The sequence below is a fragment of the Molothrus aeneus genome, chromosome 19 (assembly GCF_037042795.1).
Source record: "Molothrus aeneus isolate 106 chromosome 19, BPBGC_Maene_1.0, whole genome shotgun sequence".
Taxonomy (NCBI): Eukaryota; Metazoa; Chordata; class Aves; order Passeriformes; family Icteridae; genus Molothrus; species Molothrus aeneus.
Window position 1 is genome coordinate 9,686,245 of NC_089664.1, and position 22,422 is coordinate 9,708,666.

Below are 22,422 nucleotides of genomic sequence, written 5' to 3' on the forward strand. Positions count from 1 at the left end.
CAAATTTATTGGACTGACCCTTCAGCAGGAAGGAGGTGGCAGCAGTGCCTTGACTCCCTTTGCTCCTACAGCAAACCCTGACCTGCCCCACCTGCTCCAGAAACGCAGGAACATCCACACTCAGTGAGTGTTCTCTCTGAGAAATCCCTACGAGATCAAAAATGAATCCAGTTGTAAAAGTTCCCAGGGGAATCTCTCAGGAGCACTGTCACTTTTTGCTCATCTCTCCCTTTATCCCTGTTTCCAGCCCTCTCCTCCTGGCAGTCCCATCCTTTTCCCCTGACAGAGTTCCTGAGAGGGGCTGACTGCTCTGCAAGGAATGAAGTAGCAGATTTGCTCTCGAGTAATGCAGAATGAGTTTTTATCTACAAGCTGTGGGTACTAAATGAGAAAGAGGTTAAAAACCCTGGTCTGAGTCCAAACTAGAACTGCTTCCAAAAACATGCTTCGAGGGGTTTCAGCAGACTTTTCATGATCACTCATGTATTAGAGTAAGTTTGTCTCCTTACAGCTGTGGCAGTCCAAACAATTTAGACACAGAGCTGCCTTTTAAAGCTTTTAAACCTGTATTTCCCTTGAAGGTCTTCGAGTGTGCCACTAATCCCCTAAGTTATTGCACTGAAGGCACTCTCTAATCCTTTAATTCACTCTGCTCTCAATAGGGATGGGAACGAGCTGGGTCAGGGAATGTTCCCATTTGGGCTTTATCAGTTTTGCTTTTTTCAGCTCAGACACTACTGAGCGTGGTTTGCTCTCCTTTGCAACACTGCAGAGAATATTTTAGAGTCAGACACAAATAGTTTGTGTGTTTGTGTGTATGCTTGTGAAAGAAGGTGCTCAGAACTCCTGACTCCTGTCACTGGTTTGTGCAGCCTCGGGGTCAGGCTTTTACACTGTGTTCCCTCAGGCCCCTTTGGGAATCAGAGAATGGAAAAATGGATGGCTCTTTGAGAACTGTGAACCATTCCCCATCTAGAGCTGCTGAGGGTCAAGGAGCAGTGGCAGCCACAGGTCATTTCTGGAAGCTTTTTTCCCCCAGACCTACACAAGAGAGAGATTCTGACTAATATTTCTTTGATGCTGAAGGTGAAGCTTTGAGGTGATGAGCAATGCCAGACAAGTGTTGTGGTTTTACTAATAAGCATAAACTCTAAAACACTTGTTAGAGCAACACATGGCCTGAATTTTGCAGGTTTGTGCTGCCCATTGGTTTTTTCCTTGCATGAGGGGCATGTTCTTATTGTAGGTCTGGTTTGGAGAGCCAGGCTGGGACCAGGAGCAGCTCCCAGAGGCTCATTAGGAATCCCAGGCTCTCACACTGCTGCAGAAGTTCGTCTTAAGTTGAGCATTGAAGCATTCAATTGGATGAAAAACATGCCCTGCAATTGTATGGACTTGGGGAACACTGACAGGAATAAAGACAACCAAAGTTTTGCTTCATTAACATTTGAACTGAAAGAGGAATCCTCAGATGCTGAGCACTTAATGTTTCCTTTTGAAGAAACCAATTTATGTGAAGTGCAAGTTTCTTTTGTACCTTACATGCTCATATTTTTGGTTTCTTACAGCATTTCTGCATCACTGAATTTCTTTTAGAGTCAGAGATCAAGCCTGGGCTTGTTCTGAAGTACCCAAATGTGCTAATAGGGGGACTGGTGTAAAATTTGGCATCTGGAGTTAAATTACAGGATGCTTCTTGAGCTTCTTGGTTTCTATAGGAACAAGTAATAGTCATCCTTCATGATTAAGCAGTGTCCATGGTAACCAAACGAGCAAGTTTTAAATGAAAGATCTTTTCCCTTTACATTTTTAGCAGTCAAAGGTTACCAATTATTACCTTTATACCCTTAGACAAGAACACATTTTGATGGGGCTGGTGTGTTTGAAGTGAGAACATTTGGTGTTCATTTACATAACTCTGCTTCTAGGATCAGCTAAAAGTCGGGTGAACACCAAAATGAAATTTCAGGGAGTGGGGTGGGATGCATTAACCCCCCCAGGAGGGTGAATGCTGGTCACTAAATTGCTGAATTGCTCTGCAGTGTTGCTGTTCAAGTGCCCATTTGCTCCTTGGAGTGACTGCAGGGCAGTTCTGGAGGGAGAAATTCCAACACAGATCTGGCATATTTTTTAGGATGGAAAATGCAAATGTCAGTGTTGGTGTAGGTAAGAACATTCTCCTGCTCCCTCCTGTTTCAAAAATAGGTTGGGAAGTGAAAACACGACTGGTTTTTAATGTTCCTTGTCTCTCCTTGGCACTGGTGCTGTTTGCTTGAAAACTGCAGAGTGAGTGTGCAGCTGCCACCTGCGAGTGTTTGCAGAGCAGGTTTGTGGGAGAGGAGCAGAAATACCCACCCACCCCCAGAGGAAATAAAAGGATCAGTCACAATAAATTAGGATTTACATTCCACAATTTCTAATAGTGAAACAATTGCTAAGAGAGTCTGAGCAGCCAGGGGAGAGATGGATGGGGAACAGCAGGGAGCAGGGTGGGTTCTCGGCAGCGCTTTGGCACAGGGGGCATTGCCCAGGTGTGCAGAGCTGCTGTGCCTGGCACAGCTGTGCACACACTCACAGCCACACACAGCAAAGGCACATCTGTGGAAGGGATACCACTCGTTCTATAAGCATTATCTTCTGTAATGCCTATTGAAGTGCAGCAGACTTGTTTCTGTTTGCCAGGGGAACTCTGAGGCCTCCTGCATTAATGTTCGGAAAACCAGAAAATCCCTCTCAGCTCTCCCTAACCCTGTCCCCAGTCCTAACCCTCCCTGACTTGAACTGGAGGAAGAACAGTGGTTCCAGGCTTGGCTGTCACTGCTGCTTTGAGTTGCTTCCTCATGACAGTTACTGCATTTTGGGGGGGTACCAAAAATCACTGCCATCCATTACTTAAAATCCAGTATTCTTCTGTGTTTCCAGTGAAACTGTCTCCTAAATAGCCAGTGTTAGATCCCAACCTCCTGCTTTTCTGAGCAGAGTTAAAGTTCCTTGGCTGTTGAGGCAATCTGAGGTGGGTGAGCAGGCTCTGGGCATTGAGACTCTCTGAGGCTGCTCTGAGAGCCACATGCACCATGCAAAATTCAAATCTTAATGTTTGGTCTATTATGCAGATGGATGTGAACAGAGATATGTGTGTGACCCCATTTATCTCTCTAATGAAGTGCCATCAATAGAACATCTGTTTCTTTGCTGTAGAAGATGAAACCTCTGATGAATCATGCTTATAAATTAAGTATTTATTTATTTAATTTGCATTTTACCAGTACAGACCTGTTCCAGCAGCCACTGTGCACGGCTGGAAGAATGGCCTGGGAATGAGCTGTGGGAAGTTTCCATTTCTCCTGAGGGTGCTTCAGGTGAAGGGAGCTGTTCTGGCCTGCTCCGCTCAGCTGTCCAGGTCACTTCTGGGGAAAGGCCCAGCCAACCCTCACAGGCAGGGGACAGAGCCAGCCCTGTCCTGGGTGCTGTGTCCAGGTGACACCTCCAGAGACAGGGACAGGAATTGCAGAGCATGGAAGTTTCTCCTTGCCCTCAGATTGCCTCTGTGGATAAAGTGCTGCAGGAAAGCTCGTGGTGACAGAGCAGAATCTTTGCAGGAAGGTTCAGCATGATGGATGAGCCTAATTTAAATCTCCCCAGAGCTGACTCCTTGTTCTCCACACTCTGTGTTGCTTGTCTTTATCATCACATGGGAGGAAGCTGATGTTCCACTTCACTTTATCATCCTTTCCACTTTAACCAGGGTATTGGCAGTCACCACAGTCTGGACCCCAACCGGGACAGAATTTCAGCTTTTTCTGATGTATTTTTTAAGTCTGAGCTTGATTTCAATTTCACCCTGGAGAAAAGGCTCCTAATGATATGCCGTTAGCAGAGGAGGAATTTGTTCTGTGGATATCATAGCAGAGGAAGATAAATATCATACATATTTTATTTTAGAGACTAATAATGAAAGAATAAAAATACCAGATATATATATACACATATCTAGTTAAAAAATACCAGACAGCAAAACAGAGTTTGTACTACAGGCTGCTCAATCAGCATGATTTGCTGTTTATCTTTAGAAAGGGAGGGTCATTTTCTGGATGCCTTCTGTTCTGTTCCTGGCACCAGGTCTGGGGACCTGTAGCTGTGCCTCATGCATGAGGATTTGATCTGGTCTCCAGGCTTGTAGCACTCAGAAGCTGCTGTATTTTCAGACCTCTCACAATGAGAGTTACCTCAGCTTTCCTTTCCCATTAGTGCTGTTTTCTTTCCCTTTTTCCCTTGGAGAGGGATTTTCCCTTGACAAATGGGTTTAATCTGTCTCCTCAGGTAAAGGATGTGTTCACCTGGATTTCTGGAGGGCAGGACTTGCCCTGTCAGAGTGGCCGGCTGTGCTGGGATGGCTCCACAGCAGGGAAAGTGCAGGGAAAACGCTCTGAGCTCCGCTGACCATCGGGTGCCCCAGAGCCGAAGCGCTGCTGGAGGATTCCCCGCGCTGCAGCGGGGCCGGCCAAGGGCCTCCAGCTCCATCTAGTGAGGCACCGGGCCCGCGGCTGGCGCACACATCCCGCATCCCGCATCCCGCATCCCGCATCCCGCATCCCGCATCCCGCATCCCGCTGCTGGGGCGGGCACTCCCGGCGGCTCCTCCCGGGCTGGGGACATGGAAATCCCAGCCCAGCCAGGGGGCTGAGGCACCCGGCAGCCAGAGCCTGCAGAAAGTCAAGAGAGGAGCCTTTGCTGCTTGCACGCATCAAAAAGCATCGTGGCAGCTGCTGGGAGAGGAGTTCTCTTACTGGGTAATAGAGAAAATAGAGGAATAGATACATATCAAGTACTCAGAAAAATAGCAGAGCTTTTTTCAGTACTAGATTCAAGAGCCATTAATAGCACTGGCTCAGGAGCAGGATGAGGAATATTACATCCATGATATCCAGGAACCTGACACAGAGATGAGGGGAGAGCCATTAAAGTGCACAGTGTGCCATGGCAAAGGTCAGTGCCACTCCAAATCGTTATTTAACAAAGAAAAAGCTCTTCTTTCAGGAGTTCTTAGTCCCACTTTGAGAGAAGATGGGAACAGATTTTAGCTGAGGGGACCAGTTTTCACTGATGTGGAACCATCAGTGTGTTCTGATGTTTTCTGGGATTTGTTTTCTGTATTCCAGCCACTTCTAACAAGGCTCTTCAGTTCACACAACTGTCCCAGCCACCGTACTTGAAGCTGCAGAGAATTGTGTGGCTCTAAGTGGTGCTTCAGGTGAGCTTTGCTGCTTTTAGGCAGGGGCACAGTCATCAGAGACACAGTGAATGTGGTGCTTTTGTACCACTGAAGTCACCTATGGGGGAAGCAAAGGCACTGGTAAGAAGCTGGCTCAGTTTGGTGTCATTGCAGTGGGGAGCATTAACTGTAGGCATAGACTCAGTTGTTTAATTTGAAGTATTTGGTGCCAGAGTGTGGCCCAGAAGGCAAATAATGATCCCAATTTATTTTTTTGTTCTGTATGTAAACAGTTAGATAAGGGAGCGGGGTTTTTACAAGCTGTAGTTCTGTGAACAGTGTCCTTAATTGTCTGGAAAGGTCATGAGAGCATGAGAAAATGTGAAACTATTTCTGCTTGGAGCATGAAATGACTGGGGAGTAAATCGGTGATTCTGATGTGGAAGAGTTGTGGGTACAGCCAGGGGGATTGCTGGGCTTTATGGAAGTTTATGAATGTTTAAGCCAGAGATTCTAAGATGCAAAAAGAAACAATTTTATTCTAAGATAAGAAGCAGGGGTGGCATGGCTTCCCCTAGCCTGGAGAACGCCCTCTCTGTGTTCATTAGCTTTGCTTTCAGAGGAATCTGCTTGTTCAGAGGGCACCAGCACCTGCCCTCAACTTCTGCTTCATGACCATTTTCATTTAAAAGTCTACTTTATTGCCTAATAGAGGTTTGGTTTTTAATTAATTTTGTGTGGTTCTGACATTGCTGTAAGGAATCAGCTGGAATTCACAGGGTCAGCAGGGCTGTGGGTGATACATTCCAATAAATACTGCAGGTACCTGAGCCCCAAAGGTGGCCCTGCAGCTGCACTCCTGGGCCAGCTGATGGGAGCAGGAAGGGCTTTCATAACCTCTCACAGCCTCTGTCACTGGAAATCAGACATTTTGGCACCTCTGTTTCCCACTCAATGTTCTTCATGCCTTGTGAAGAGGAAAGTTGGCTCAGCTCAGTGTTTATTATTTTCTGTCGCTGTCTATTCCGCTTTTTAAAGTGCCTCTATTCCCTTCTAAATCCCCATTTGGATTCAGACTAAAGATCCATCTTTTCTTCTGGGCTCCAGTGGCCACCCAAAGCTGTCTGAAATGTAGATTTTTCTGCAGCCTCTCCTGAGTATGTGGAATCACACAGACACTACAGATACCTGTTCTCCAGGGATTGTTCTTAATTCGTAAATGCTACCGTGAGCCACGTTAAATCACTGTCACCCTTCCTCCTCCTCTCCTCTCTCTCGGGTTTGTAATAAGGACTTATTAGATAATGCAGAAATTAGAGGAATAACACCTAAATTCATTAAGCAATAAAATTAATTCGCGGCCTGTAATTGTACGAGCAGGAGACCGGTAATTCCTGTTCGCTCTGGTTTCACAGAAACTCCACCCTGGCAGCGCTGGGGCAGCGGCGGTGCCGGGCAGTGCCCGGTGGGGCAGGGCCGGGCGGAGCTCAGCGCCAGCGGCGGCTCCGTGCCCGGCTCGGGAGCAGCCTGACCTCTGCAGGGCTGCCCGCGGCACCTTTCCACCGCCTCTGCGCTCCGGGCTACTCGGAGTTTCCTGCATCACCTGCAGAGGATCTGGTGAAGTTTTGTTGTGCTCCAAAGTCTCCCTTCCATAGCCCATCCCGCGGCGGGAGCAGGAACCTGCGCTCCTGCCGTGTCCCGGTGCTGCTGCCTGCTCTGGCATTCCAGGCATTCCTCCCCTTCTCGCTGCCTCTGATGAAGTCATCACCTCTCCTCCTCTCCTTCCCGGCTCCTTCCGAGTGCCATGGCATGAGCGCTGCTCACCAGCCCGGCTTCCTTCTGGTGAGTTCAGGGAGACCATTCTCCTTGCTGACTTCTCTCCCAGCACTCAGGTTGGACCTCCCTTTGTTGTCTGGAGCTGGAGCAGGTTCTTATCAGGAGATCAACTTGCTGGGAAGTGCCTGCTTGTTGTTATTCCATCCAGCAGCCTCGCTTTGCTTTTGTTCCCGCTGTCTCTTCCACTGGCTGATCCCTGGAATTGTGCGAGGGGGGGAGTGTGAAGAGAGATGAACAAACAGCAGTTGAAGTATTTTATTCTCCATAATGAGAGCGTAATCCTGGTGATCTCTTGGACTAGTTGGGATTCTCAGGAGCAGGTAATGCAAATGGAAGAACACCTCACTTGCTAAGTGAAAAGTAAACAGTAGTAACAGCTGTTTGTGCGTTTGTTACACATAACAACCTGCTTGGAGCAGTGTCTGAGAAGTGGAGTCAAAGGAGGCGGTGATGTGGGGTGGGTTAAACAAGAGTTTGGGTGCCGGGAGCTGCTCACAGCCTGTTCTGCTGCTGCCCTGGAGCCCTGGGGAGATTGCTGTGCTGCTCCATAACGATTCCACAGCATGAGAAACAGGCATGGAAGAGTGGAGTGAGGATTAATTATTCTGTCAGTTCCAGTGCCTTGAATAAGTTAACAAACCAAATGTGTTTATTACTGTACAGAAAGAGTTTCAGAAATACTCATAAGCCCGAGGTCCTAAATTAATGTGCAGTGTTTGCAGTGCTGTGTGTCCTCTTGGCAGTGGGATATGTTCAACTTAAAAACCTCCTGGTGCCTTCCACAGCCAACAGCGTGTTGGCCCAGCTGTGTGGGGATAACCTGGGAGAGCTTTCAGGGGCTTGATAATTTCAAGGAAGTTTCTCTTTGAAGATCTTACTCTGCACAGGGGGAGACCCAAAACATTGCAGTCTTCTGTAAATATTTGGGAAAGCAGGAGGCCCTGTTTATTTCTCTCTCTCCTGTGTTGTATAACGTGGCTGAGCCCTGGGCCCTCTGTGCTATTGAAAGGTGACACAGAACTGCCACGGTGTCTGTCCAGAGATGGAAGTTCAGGAGAAGTTGGGAAGAAAAGGCCAAAATCAGACACTGAATCTGATCCCTTGAAGCTTGCTTATTTTATGCACAAGTGGGCAAATTTGACAGAAATCACAGAAAATGGGGCTGGAAGGGATTTCAGGAGGTGTGTGGTATCTGTCTGCCCCAGGAGAGGGGAGGAAAGGCAGCCCATTGTCCCTGAACCTCGCTGGCAGGGAGAGCTCTCCCTCTCTCTGTGACTGTCCATGGCAAGATGGGACTGCTTCCAGTGCCTAACCCAAATATCTTCTGCTGCAAATGAAGACATTTCTTTCTCAACCTCCAGTGATTGTGGAGATTTTTAATTACTGCCTTACAGTGCCCTTTTCCATGGCCCTGGGCTTGCTATGGCAGCGTGGCTGATGCTAGGCCCTGGGCAGAGTGACCCAGCCTGAGATGGTGCCTCCAGCCCTGAAAAAGTAAAAAGGGCCCTTAAAGCTTTATATATTCCTACTGCTCACCAAGTAAATGCTGTACATTCCTGGAGTTACTAATTTACCTGTAAGCTATTTTTATTAACCTTTAAAACAAACAGCTCCCCCCCATCCCCTCCAACACCCACACCCACCCCTCCTTCTGGTTATTTCTGGTTTCTTACAGAGGGTTTTGTAACATCTCTCCTGCATGAAACCCACAGTGCTTAAACAGAGCTAAAATGGAGATTTTACTCCAACCATTTCATGAACCATAAGTTTAATAATTATAGGAGGGTTTAGGTGCTAAGCCAGCTCTGTGTCTGGTCTTGGGTCAGTGATGTGTTTGCTGGTTCTGCTTGGGGTATATTTTAATGATGAAATAAGAAGCTAAGCTGGGGAGCTCTTACCCCCATACAGGGGCTTTCCCTCGGTGCTGAGCAGTGTTTGGGGCTGGGAGCACATGGGGAAAGTAATTTCTTGTAGCTGCCTTTCACATAATGCCATCGTTCCTGTTTTCCAGCCAGGTGTGTGAGAAATGCTTTAAACAAGGTTCATTTTTCCGGTCATTAAGAAAATGCAAAGCAGTTTCTTCAGTTGTCATCTCGAGCTCACTTTCAAAATGCTGAAACCAAGTAGTTTCTTTATGACAGTCCAAAAACAAAAGAAGGTTCAAAGGAATGGGGTGGGAGCCTGAATCTTCTGAGAGGAGATGACACCAAAGGATTTTACTGCTTGAGATTCAAAGTGCAGCTTTCTGCAGAGAAAGTGCCCCAGCCATTTGAAGGCTGGCTGGAAGCTGGGAAGGCAGAGCTGCTGCTTTGGGCTGGCTGAGTTTCACACAGGTTACGTGGCAACCAAGGAAGATGTCACTGAGCCAGCACCTCAGCCCATCCATGGCTGGAATCTCAATCTGTTCTTTTGGAGTGGCTTAAGACACATCTCAGGAATAGTTGGGTGGAATTGCTGGTGTTCCTTGTTTCTGACAGTCGGGCTTTGGCAAGGGCAGAACCTTGCTGAGGAGACAACGACCATGGAAATGCTTGGCTAAGGAGGACTCTGGAATGGTTTTGGGAAGGGGAGCTTGTTACAAGGTCTGGGCATCACTGAATGGCAGCTTGGAAATAAATCTGTTTCTCTGAGTTCCATGGTGCTTTCAGAGAGGGTTTTTGAGCTGAGGGAACACCACCTTACAATGCTGTAGCTGACCTGTCCTAGCATCTTTCTAAATCTCCTCAGTGTTGAGCATAAGTGTTAATTTTACCTTTTCAGCCCCCTCCCTTCCTTGCCAGTGGGGAAGGAGGTAAGTATTCCTATCCTCATTTTATACTTTATCAAAAGCAGGATTTAATTATTTTTTTCCTGGCTCCAAAGCAAATTGCTAGAGGAATTAGAGAGGTAACTTAAGCATCCTGTGCCTCTAACCCCATTAGCAGTTTCCCTGAGGAGGATCAAATCCACGAGTGCACGGGTCTGTACTTTGCATATAATTCTCACTCATCTCAATGCAGTTTCTGTTTACTCATCTGCAGACTGGAAATAATGATAATGCCAACCTGTCAGGCATTATCTGAAGCTTACAGTTGTATAAAAATGCTAATTGTTGAAGGTGAAAGTCCTGCTGGTGGAACGTTGCTCCAGGCAGGGGAAATGCGAGCGGAATCCGTGGGGTGGTCGCGCTGCCTCAGTGGGAGGGAGACCCCGCATTGTGCAGGGGCTGCTGGCACTGCTGGGCTGTCCCTGTGCTGCCGGGTTTGTGACTGTCCCTTGTGCTCTGTCCCCAGAGTCGCCCCCGGAGCGCTGCGGGCAGAGGCGCAGCATGCCCAGCGGCATCGCGGAGAAGAGCCCCAGCATGGAGCCCGCGGGCACCGCGCCCTTCCGCGTCACGGTCAGTGTCTGCCCTCGGCCGGGCCAAGGGGACCTGCTCCCCCTGGGACAAGAGATGCTGTGTGTGAACTGCTGAGAGTGGGACTGCCTGCTCACTCGTTTGTAGGGGATGGCTTCTGTCAGACACTCTTAGCAACAGGCAGCTGGCTGATGGATCCTGGTAGAGCAGCAGGGTTTGAATGGGGGCTGGAGCTTCACCTGGGAAACTTTCCTGGAGAGGTTTCCTTGGTGAGTCCTGGTGCAGTGTATTCCTGGGTGCATTTACCTGTCTGCAGCTGTGCAGTGTGTGCTCACACTCCTACAGAGAGAAAATCTCCTCTGGAGGAACCTGTCATTAACTCACAGGACACCTGCCAAGCTGGCATTGCCCAGAGCCTGGGATCCTCTCCCAGCAGGAGCCTGGAGGAGCCATCCACTTTTTCCATGGCTTCAATCCCTGTGCTTTGAGGTGTCACTGGTTGTTCTGTACCATGACTACCTGTGGTCTTGGTGCTCCATGGGAAGGGCACTGCTGTGTCATTGACAGTCAGGAGCAGGGACCCCAGGAATGGGATCTGTCAGTGCTGAGCCCTGGCTGGCACTGCCTGATGTCAGCACAATGTGAGGAGTGTGAGCACAGAGTCCCCTCCCCACTCCTTGCTCACATCAGGGGCTGGCTCTTAACACACACAGATATTTTTATTCAGAGAAGACAAAAGTGGTCCTGAAGCAGGTTTGCTCCATGCAGGTTTTCTCTGCAGGCCACACCTTCTTTACAGACTCAGCTGCTGCTTACCAAACTCAGGGAGGCAGAACCAGAATTTCAAAGCAAAGACAATGGTGCAATCTGAAAAAAAATAATCTGAGCACACCCAGTTCACCTGGGAACATTTGCATTGGTGAATGAGTCATGATTAGCAGTTTGGACAAGTAGTTTATTTTAGTTCTAGAAATTGTTCTTCCAGCCATCAGAACCTATTGATCTCAGTGAATGAGTATCCTTGAACCCTAAACAACTACTGCTGGTTGGTGAAAACAGCAAAACATGATGGGAAAATCTGGATTCTTCACAGGACAGAGGATTTGGGAATATTTTTCTTAGTGTCCCTGTAGTCAAAGAAAAGAAAAAGCAGTTTATTCCTTTCCAATGGCATATATCCTGCTTTTTGGGTTTTTAGAGGAGCTATTCCAGCTTTGAGCAGCTGGTGGTGGAACAGCTGATGTGGGATGCAGTTCTTTGCTTTAAGCAGCTCTGTTACTCAGTGTGGATTAAATAAGGGCAGCCATCACATGGGTAATACATGACATTTGTCTTCTCTGAGTTCAAACCCAGCCTCATCTCATTTCTCCCCTGCGCCCCCTCCGAGTGTCACTGCATTAATATGAATGGCTTCATTAGGTACAGTTGCTGCTGCTGCCCAGCCTTCAGCAGATGTCTGACTTTAGAAATATATTCTCCCTCACCTTCCTTCATTAACCAGAGGAACATCAGCAGTCAGTCCACTCCAGCCACTGGGAATAGTAATTAGTGCCTTAGTTTAGTGGTAATGGGATTATTACTTTTGAGCCTGCTGTTGTAGGTTTGGAAATTGTAAGCTTTTCATATTTTACAGCTGATTGTTCTTCCCTGACATCTCCATCATTCTGCTGTTGAGTCTCCAAGGGCCTGTGAAGCTCAGGAGCCATTGGTTTCAGCTATTTTGGCAGTGTTGCATTCCCAGATGCTTTCTTTCATTTCAAAACTAGAGCAAACTAGGGTGGAAATTTGGGAACTTCCCTTCCCATACAGAAGTCTGCCAGGCAGGTTACAGATAATTGGGCATTGTGGTTTTTGAAAACAAGAGCTCCTGGTAGTTTTTGAATTACAGAATATAAACCTTGAAAATCAAGTCCTGTTCTTACCCCTTCTCCTGAAAGAAATTTTTAATGAAGCTTCTTAAACATGGAAAAATCTCCTCTAGTCCTGGTTATCTCGTGCTGTACAAGAATTATTTTCCATGTAAATCCCTCCCTTCACTTCCATGCTCTCAGAGCTCTGTGTGAGCTGATGCAGAATGAGAAATTTGAGGCTCCAGCCCCAGTGAGGCTGGACCTGAGCTGAGCTCCTTGTCCTGAGCCTGCTCTCAGAGCCAAGTGTTCAGATTTCAGTCCCCACTTGCTGTGGGCATCTGGCAGCAGCTGCTGATGCTGCAGGGCTGGAGACACCAACGTGGCTTTCTCCATGGCCCTGGTTAAAGCCTTGCTTGTAGGAGAAGGCAGAGAAGTATTTTGCCTCTCTGCATTGAATCCCAATAGCTCAAGCTGTGAGATGGGTTAAACCTGAAGTTTGTGGGGAATTTTGTCAGACTCAGGGGCCAGAAGCTGGGCAAGTCTGCTGAGTGCCAGTAAAACCCCTCCCTGTGCCCCCCTTGCAGGGAAGTGCTGCAGGGGAGGATTTGCTGAGGCTCACTGGGGAGGAATCACTCCCATCCCATCAAGCACTGCCATCTATTGACTCCTTCTGTTAGAGCCCAATTTCCTTCGATTTCTGGGAGAACAACCCAGGCCAGCAAAGTCCAAATTGCCAAAAAACATGAGGAAGCATCTGTATTCTGTCTTTTACTAGACAGAATTTAGGATTTCTTTCTCCAGCCCTTTAATCCTCAATTCTAGCATTAATAATTTGCTTTCCAGGAGCACCAAAAACACCTCAGTGCTTCTTCTGGTTGAAACCACATTGGCCTCAAAAATCCCCCCAAACCACACCAAAACAGTTTTTCTTCTCCCTGTAACATGAACTTGTTTTCCTGCAGTTTTCCTGCCTGGTTGGGCTCAGTACACAGCTGAATTTGCAGTGATCCATCATAAGCTACTCTTACAGCATTCCTCCATCTATCCTGGTTTTAATCCTTGATAAATGAAGTATTAAATACTAATGGCAGTAAATGGAAACTCCTGGAGAGATGAAAGTGAAGAGCCCTTCTGCCATTCCTCTTCACTGAACATAATCCTAAATAATGGGATCCCAGTTCAAGCTGCTGTGGACAAGATACTGAAGGATTTTTTTCCCCAAGTTTTTGCCTGTGCATAATACACTTTATTTTCTTCCTTTTTTTTTTTTTTTTAAGCAATCATGTAATATATATTATAATGATTTGAGAGATTCTTTGGAGAATTTATGTTCCTGTATTATGTGGAGAATGGAATGGCACTTCCCTCGGCATGATCACCCCTCTTTAATTGAAATGTAATTGTTTACTAAACCATTGCAGCTCAAAGGGAAAATTACTGTCATTTTGGTCTGTGGCTGCATACATTAAAGTGCCCCTTTTGCAGGGATTGAATTTTAGGAGAATAGGAACATTATCACAGATGATATATAAACATAAAGCCATTATCATTAAATTGGCAGCTGCAACTGACTTTGGGTAACCAGTGCTAGTGGCAGCAAGAAATATGGAAATTACTTGGAGAATGTATTTGTCAGTTCAGTCACCACTTCTGCAACAGGACATGCTTGGAAGCTTTAGGGTTGTGAGCATTTTAGGGATTGGAAGAAAAATGAGGTCATTTTCAGCCTTTGCAGTTATTCCCAGTCTCCCTGGTACTGCTTGGCAGAAATCAGGAGGGCCCATCTGCCCTCAGGGGGGTTTGCCAGGTACCCCAGCACCAGACCTGGCACCCTGAGCACCCTTTGGTTGGTTCTTACCACCCTCATTTTCCAGCTGGGAAAACTGAGGGAGGGAAAACTCAGCTAACTTAAATTTGATCATTCTCCAAAGCCCAAAAATACATCCTGAGCTGAATTTCTTCATTTCTAATTCCCAATCCTGGTGTTAACCACTAGCTAAGCTATTCCTAATTACCTCTCTGAAATCCTCCTCAGTTTCAAGAGAATTAAATATTCTCCAAATTGATGCTGTAATGAGAAAATGTGTAAGTGGGTTCCTGGACTCCCAAGTCTGTGTTCCTAGGGCAGAAATGCCTTGACTTTCTTACTATCTCTGCCAGCACCTCATGTTGTCAAATTTCTAATTGCTTGTTATTTAAATTAGAGCCCTCTGCCTTATTTTTCTAAGTCATCTTATTAACATAAATCTGTGAATATTTTTGATCTTTAATTTTTGCTGTCCTTTATGAGACATGAGATAAATTCTAGTTAAGGTATGAAGGATAAATTTCATTTTGAAAAAGAGAATCTTTTTCCCTACTCAATACTCCCTAGCACAGGGATTGGAAAGTGAACCTGACTGTAAATATATTTTTAATTCTTTGAGTCTGACCTTGTATCTTGAATTTTTTTTTTAAGTAAGCCTGGAATTTCCAGTTGGGGAGTACTGGAAGGCAGCATGGTCAGAGATAGGAGGGACTGTCAGATTTCAGCACAGAGCTGCAGTCCAAACCACTGAGGATTTATGATGTGCATCAAGCAGGAGACAAGGATGACAGGATAAAAGACATGGGGCTATGACCTGCTTCACTGAAAGGGGCTCAGCAAGGCAGGGTATGGATTTTTTCCCTTTTTGAGCTGAGTATGTTCCAGGGAGGTCTCTTTGTCAGAGCCTGCAGCTGTCTGAAGGACAGTTTTAGAGCAAAGAAGAGCATAAGGCTCATCAACAGCTTAATTCACACACTGAGGCCGTTTCTCTGCAGAGTTATGAGTGATCCTGCTGTAGTTTTTGTGGGGTTCTGCCTGCTTTTGGTTGCTGTCCCTCTGGGGGGCTGGGGCAGCAGAGGGTGGTACCCAGGGCAGGGCTGGCTCTGCTGTGGGGCAGTGAGCAGGGGATGGGACTGACCTGGTGCTGCTGCAGGAGGAGCCTTGTGAGGATCCCTGGGTTAACCTGCAGCTTCCACTGAGAGGGAAATGCCACACATCACCCCATTTCTGTGCCCCAACACCACTGGAATGTGTTCTGGACTAGGGCAGGAGCTCACGTTGTTGCTTCCTGTGTGAAGCTTGGGCAGTGGATAAACAAGGAAATTTCTGCTTCTGGGGAAGATAAAGTCAAATACTGAGTGGGAAAGGGGAAAACAAATGTTTCAGGAAGCTGCCTGCCTCTGCAGAGGGTCCAGACTGGCACAATTCCATTGATTTTGTTCAGCTCCTCCAGATGTTGACACTTTCTCAGCCTCTGAGGATGCTGCACTGATCCCTCTGGGCTGTGTGAAACCCATGACTCCAGGCAGGGCTCAGGGCCCCAGGGGAACAGCAGAAAATCCTCAGAGTGGGACAGATTCCTTGTGCCAGGAATGAGAAGGGAAGGAGGGAGAAAAAGCATCTCCAAACTCCCTCTCCCAGAAAGCCTGAGTGAGTTTTTGTGGGATAAACCTGTGTTGTTCTCCTGATTTCATGACTCTCCTCAGATCCCTCCATTCCTCCACTCCTGGGGAAGCAGTGGTGAAGCCAGATGAGAAATACCAACAGCTCCTATGTGTTTTCATGGAGAGAGCCCATGGGAGGAATATTTAACATTTAGGCAGTAAGTAGGGCTAATAGGAAATGCTAATTCACATTTCATTCTTTTGATCAGTGTATATTGAATGATAATTACAGTGATAGTACTTGGCACTTCTGTAGCACCTTTCATCTGGAGCTGTTAAAGTGTTCTGCCAATCTGAATGAATTCAGGCTTGCAGGCACTGGGGGGTTGCAGTTTTCCATAATGCCTCAAAATAAATGGGAAACTAAGGCCTGGGAGGATGATTCCACTTTCCACATCATTCAAAATCCGTGTGAAACAGTTGGGGCTGTGTAGTTCTGCTGCTGGTTGTCTCAAAAGAAACAAAACCAACTCAAGGCATCACTATAAATGGGGAAAGTGGTTTAAACCAGCCAGGTGACTGGCCTTTACTCTCTAAAACATGTTTGTTTGGCATTTTTGTGGTGTTTTAACAATTCAATATACACTTGGGTGCTCTGGTGTATTTTTGTTTCAATTCCCCCCACAAAGACAGAGCAACCATCTCAGATTCTCCCTGCATTTTTCAGCAACGTACTTGGATCCATTCTTTAGAGACATCTCCTAAGGATGATTTGAACAGAAATGTTCTTTTCAAAGCTACTACAGGAAAACATTTGATACTGTTTCAGTCTCTTCCCAGGAAGCCCAAGTGCAAACAGCCTGGACTAATTGATAGGCTGTAGGGAGGCAAATGGACCTGACTGGTTTCATTTCTGTGGAGTGAATGAGAGGCAGAAGGTAAACAAACAAAAGCTTCAATTTGTTTAAACCTCTGGGCACTGAAAGCTCTCACATTGCTGGTAGCACAGAGAAAAGAGGGCCATTAGAATATCCAACATGACAGTGTTCCTTTAATTTGTTTCTGGGTCACAGATAAAGCATTGTCCTGCAGATATGAAAGGTAGGATAATAAACACATTCCATTCTCCCTTTCAGTAGCACTGGCATTGTGCTTTCAGAAAACAAGCCAGAGTGGAAGGCATTATCTGAATCTCCTGGAGACTGGAAGATGAGTGCCCATTGCATCAGGACCTTCATCTCTGAACTTCTATTGGGGATTTGTACTGCTTTAGCTCAGGGATGTTCAGTATTTGCTTAAATGCTGAATTCATTGCACTGGAATTCATAGAAATCTGTGTCATTGCCACAGTCACCCTGAACAGTTTTCAATACATTTCTACCAAGTTTTGTTTCTGAGACAGATTTTATTCTCTAGTTTAGACTAGACACTTCTCCCCGATTGCCAGAATATATTTTGAGCAATAATTCCTTGTTCTTTCACTGCAGATGGTTCACATGGCACCTGTGGACTTTGGTAATAATGAGGGTGCTGTGAGAGGGAGCCATGGGAGAGATGCCCCATCCCAGCTGGGATCAGATCCCAGTGATCCTGTCTGTGTTGTCACCCCGTGGCCGTGGCTGAGCTTTAACAGACATGGAGGAGCTCATGGCCTTTGACTGGATTGTCTGGAAGTTGTTTTGGAGGTTTCTTTTCCCCTGCATTGCAGCCTCGTGTGAGGCAGTTTGTCCAGGTGGTGCCACTGTTGTTCCAGACCCAGCTGCAGGCACAGCAGGTCTGCTCCCTGCTCTCCTGGTGGCTGCACCGACCCAGGACAGCTGCAGAACTTGGATTCGTGGCTCTGGGTGGAGCACGCTTGGGAAGATGACATTGATTTCTAGATACTTTTTTTCAAACTTTAGTTGCCATGGAAACAAGATTCCCTTTCTCCTCCATGCTGTCACTTTTCCTCAGCACTGCACTCTGATAAGCAATAGGCTGTGTTTGTCCTCCCCACTCTCTTTTCCCAGTGATATTCATGGCTCAGGCATCAAGGATAATTTCAGAGAGTGGGGAAGCTCTGCTGCTTTTCCTGAGGTGTTCAGGTGTTCCCAGGGCTGGCACTCTGCCAGAAACTTTCTTGTCTTTATCTTCCTCCATAATTACAGTGGATCATATCTTCCCTGCAACGTTTTTCAAAGCACCAAGGAAATTAGCTCCAGAACTAATCATGTCTTTATTTCCTGAATGGCTCTGTGCAGTTCCCTACATGGCTCTGCAGAATGGGATTCACCCTGAGCAGTGTAACCTGTCCCTGTCCCTCCCTGTCCCTGCCCTTGTCCCTCCCTTCATTTCTGCCTCTTGCCAGGTCACCTCCATGGCATTCCCATGATGGCACAGCCTGGCCTGGCTGAGTACAGAAATTTACTCTGCATTTCCCAAGGATCCCATGCAAAAGGTGAGGAGTGACGGGTACAGGTTGCTCCTGGACAGAGGCCATTTAGACACAAGAAGAAAAAAGTTTTTGCTGTTCTTAAGGGGTGAAGGAGGAGATTTTCATATCCCTTCCTGGGAAACAAGGGAGTGTCCCAGCTGGTGTGGCACTGGCTGGGACTGAGGGACACGGGCTGGCCCTGCCCTTGGGCCCTCCAGGAACGAAGCCTTCCTTGATAATTAGCAACCAAGTCAAAAATAGTTAAGGAAGAATTGAATGACACTTAAATCTGCCTGATAGAATTGAAATTTCCTGCAGGGTGACAAAGTTCTGCTTTAAAGATAGTAAATCCACTGCTAATAATTAGGCAAGAAATAGTGACTGCTAAAACCCAAAAATAGGTTCTGTCACTTGCAATGTCTGCCTTATTATTTTGAGGGATAAACCAGCAGTGAACTTAATTTTTGCCTCCAGTTCCTGAAGGATATTCTTTTTGGTTTACATCTTTCAATGTGAGTGTTTTAAGAGAATTGTCAGTTGTGCTGCCTCACATCACCTTCCTCAGCACCTCAGCCCAAAATCAGACACAAAGTACGAGCTGAGGAGGGAAAGAAGAGGAGTAAAGGTGGAGAAAAAGAGCAGGGAGTAGTCTTGCCTTGGTTTTCATTTCTCTCTGAGCTTTCTTAATCAAAAAGCTCTCTGATCTGTGTGTTCTGAAGGATGGAGAAAGCATGAAAGCCAGGCTGGTACTCCTGGAAATATCATATGTGTGTTATATTTATCCTCCCATTGTAATTTTTCTCCCTTTTTCCAAAGCTGGAAGTAGGAGCTGAATCAAACTGAAATAATCGTTTTCATAAATTCTGAGATGAGGATAAATGAACTTCATCTTCAGTATTTGCACAATGTCTGGGAAGTGAGTTGTCTAGGGAGGTAGATAGGGGAAATGCAGGGCTGATGTATCATCTGAGTTCCAGTTGGTATTCCCCACACCTTCACAAAAGTGAGCATTTTTGTTTGATTGCAGCTGTAATTATTGCTGAATACAAATGTTCCAATTTAAGCTGCAGAAATGTGGGGAAAGTCTTTGAAGCCAAGAGCATCTGCCTGGAACATGAGTTTCATATTTGAATGAGTAACTTTTACTGCAAAATTACACAATGAATCCCTACATTCAAAAGATAATAATATTTTTTTTACTCTAAACACATCATCTACCAACTGCTTTTTAAAATTTATTGGCTTGGCAGCTGGTTTTGTAGAAAATGTGTCACTAAAAGCACACAAGGTTTGTCAGTGCAAATGAGGCAGTTGGTGTTGGTACCTTCCTGCAGACTCAGAGCTGGCCATCAATTTTGTGGAGAATGGGGTTGTCCCTTCCAGGGTTTGCTCTGCCCCAGAGGTTTCAGGTGGAAGGGAGCAGGGAGGTGCCTGACACAGCAGGACATCCATGTGCTGCTCCAAGACCATACATCAGAGTAGGGAAAGCAGGGCTAAAACACACTCATGAACCAGTTTACTCTGCATCATCCCCAAGGGTGGACTTTAAAAGGGAGCAATAATGCAAAGAGATTGATGGAGATGGTTTTCCCCTCTCCCCTGGGTGTTTATTGCTCATCCTGGTGAGCTCTGGTACCTGTTTTACCAGGATTGGAGGGCTGGCATAGGGGTGAGCCCTTGAGCAGTAAGTAATCCTGGCTTTGCAGCTTATCTGGGCATAGTCAGTGTAGCAAATCACTTGGACAGCTGTGCCTTCACACCCTCCCTCTGTGCCTGCCAAGCCCCTCCATTCTGACAGCAGCTCCCACCTGCTCTCCCACCTCCACCAGCCTGCCCTCCTTTCTCCATCCTTGGACAGCAAGCCTGAAGCATGGATCTGCCTGGGGACTGGCTTTTAAAAGGCATATTCTCATTTCTGAGATTGGAAAGAATTAAATTAATCTCCTTTATATGAAAAAGTACCTTTTTCCTGAAATAGAAGGGCACAATGGTTGATGCCAACTATTCCTAGACGGGTTTTGTGCCTGGTGTAATTGTCCTGAGCCCAGTGACCCACTGGAGCTGCCCCACAGAAACAGCTCCAAAGTGCAGTTCTTGAAAGCTCCTGGGCTCCTTAGCCCTTGGCAAAAGCCCAAGGGACCTGGCTCAGGTTGTTTCAGAGTTTTGGATACAGCAGACTGTGCTCTGGGCTGGGGACTCCCTTGTGCTGTTAAACAAGGAAACTGCTCCCTCCCCCTGGAATCCTCCTGCAGGTGTCAGCCTGGCTTGGTGTCCCTGGGTCAGGCTGTCCCCAGGTCTGCTGTCTTTGGGTGCATCACTGGGTTTGCTCTTCAAGGTTGCTTGCATTCTCCCTGTGTCTCTGTTTCTGCATCTTTCATCCCTGATTGCTCAATTACCCTTCTCCTACCTTCCCAAGGAATGTTTATCTGTCTTGTTGGGATGTGAAATGTTGACAGTGTGATAATTACAGAGCTGGGAACAAATAATCCAGAGTAGTGTGGGTTTGTTTTAATAGGAGAACAAAAGAATCCAAATTGAAGAACCAAGTGATCCCTGAATAACAACAACTGTCAAAGTGTGGTTGTCATCTGGGCTCCTCCTGACTCTTGAATTCCTTTATCCTTTATTAATGTCTCACCTGTTCCCTGTCCATGTTCCATGGAAGTCATCAGTGCTAATGGGACAATCCAGACCCAGACTTCCCAAGGTTTCTGTTACTTTACCAAAGGCTGGGAAGGGAATCTTCCCAGAACAGAGAAGGAAGAGAGTGAAATTCTGCAAAGAAGCAGATAGCTGAAAATACCAGGGAGAATGTGCAGAACTGAGAATTCTTTCTCCAGGGCAGTGGGAGAAGACCCCCTGACCAAGGCAGTTTCCACAAGATAGGTAAAATCTTTATGAAAATAGAGCTCAAGCAGCAATCCTTTATTGGCCAGAGGTGGGAAAGGGATGAGATGTGTGGTAATGTGTTCTGCTACTGCTGCTTCTCTGTGATTTGCTGATACTCACATGTGTGAGATTTGCCACATTCATAATTAACCCCCAGTGCCTCTCATTTGATGTAATTCCAGCTTTCCTGACCCCACACTGTCCCCTGGGTGACCTGGGGGACATCGGTGCATCTTCATCTGATTTTCCAGCTGGGCTGAGCTGGGTGTTTGCAATGACACTGCAGATCTGGCTCATCTCTGGCCGTGGCAGGGCAGTGTTGCTAAGCAGCACTTCCAGCACGAGCTGCTTCTCCCCCTCTGGGGCTGCTCCATGGCCTGGCTCCACACAGCCCCTCTCATGATCCTCACTGCTGGATCTCCATGCTTATCCTCCAGCAAGAGCATGGGTCTGACCACAGAGTGTGCAGCAGCAGGATTGAAGTTTTTACTGCCAGTTACCTCTGGCCAGGCAATGGCTTTGCAGCTGTTTTGTCATTCCTTTGGGGTTTAGCCTAATTCCAAGACACTTCTGTCTCAGAGGGGCTTTCCTTATCCCTTTAGAATAAAGTTTTAGGGTGACATCAGTCAGAGCAAGTAGTGATTCCTTGCTCCTGAGACATCAGGGGAGGTTTAGATGAAATATTAGGAGAAATTTCTTCATGGAAAAGATTGTCCAGTGCTGAAACAGCTGCCCAGGGGTTTGCCATGTAAACAGAATGTGGAGGTGTTGGTTGCTAAACTTGCAGAAGTGTCGTTTCCTAAGGTTTCTGCAGGTTTCTCATAAGTTTAGGGGTGTCTTCAGCCTCAGGGCTGGCACTCTCTTGCCTCCCACGACCCAAGTTCAAACCAGCCCCTGTGCAGCCCTCAGGTATCCTGGAAATGCCCTTTTTGGGGAAGGGAATCCCACAGGGGCCGTGTGCTCGGTCACCTGCACAGAGCCCTCCATCAGCCCTGACAGGAGCAGAGCTGCAGGGTGGCAAAGCAGCTTACAGCACCAAAGTTCAAATCAAAAAGAGCTGGCAGAAATAAATGATATATGAAGTGTTTGAGGGGCTACAGACACTTCCAGCCCTGTGCCTCTAACACTGAACAAATGAAAAATATTTGATCCATAAAGGTCAGTGCTGTAGAGAAATTCCCTTCCTGCTCTGCTTCAGTCCAGGGACCACTCAGGGGATTATTTCTATTCTTGGGCTTCCGAGAGGCACAAATGGTGCCTAAACTCAGCCTCGGGGTTGGTTTGGGCTCTGCATTCCTGGGGTAGCTCAATGCAGTTGTGTTCTACAGAGAGAAGGGTAACAATGTGCACTTAGATGTCTTTACCTTGTAACAAATGGCATCAAATGTTCCCCTAAAAACGTTTCTCTTTTATATTGAAAGCTGGGACTAACATTGGTAATTGTAGAAATGGGTAAACTCACTTGTTTGGAACATTT

General features: G+C 46.7%; 1 protein-coding gene across 6 annotated transcripts in view; it reads left to right on the top strand.

The window, feature by feature from the left end:
* Nucleotides 1–22,422, top strand: part of DAB2IP (DAB2 interacting protein) — a 156,715-nt gene that overhangs the window by 34,121 nt on the left and 100,172 nt on the right. For all 6 annotated transcript variants that reach the window (XM_066562628.1, XM_066562627.1, XM_066562630.1 and 3 more), the window contains exon 2: nt 10,321–10,424. In XM_066562628.1, coding sequence (XP_066418725.1) covers nt 10,321–10,424 — 104 coding nt within the window. The remainder of the gene's footprint in view (nt 1–10,320; nt 10,425–22,422) is intronic.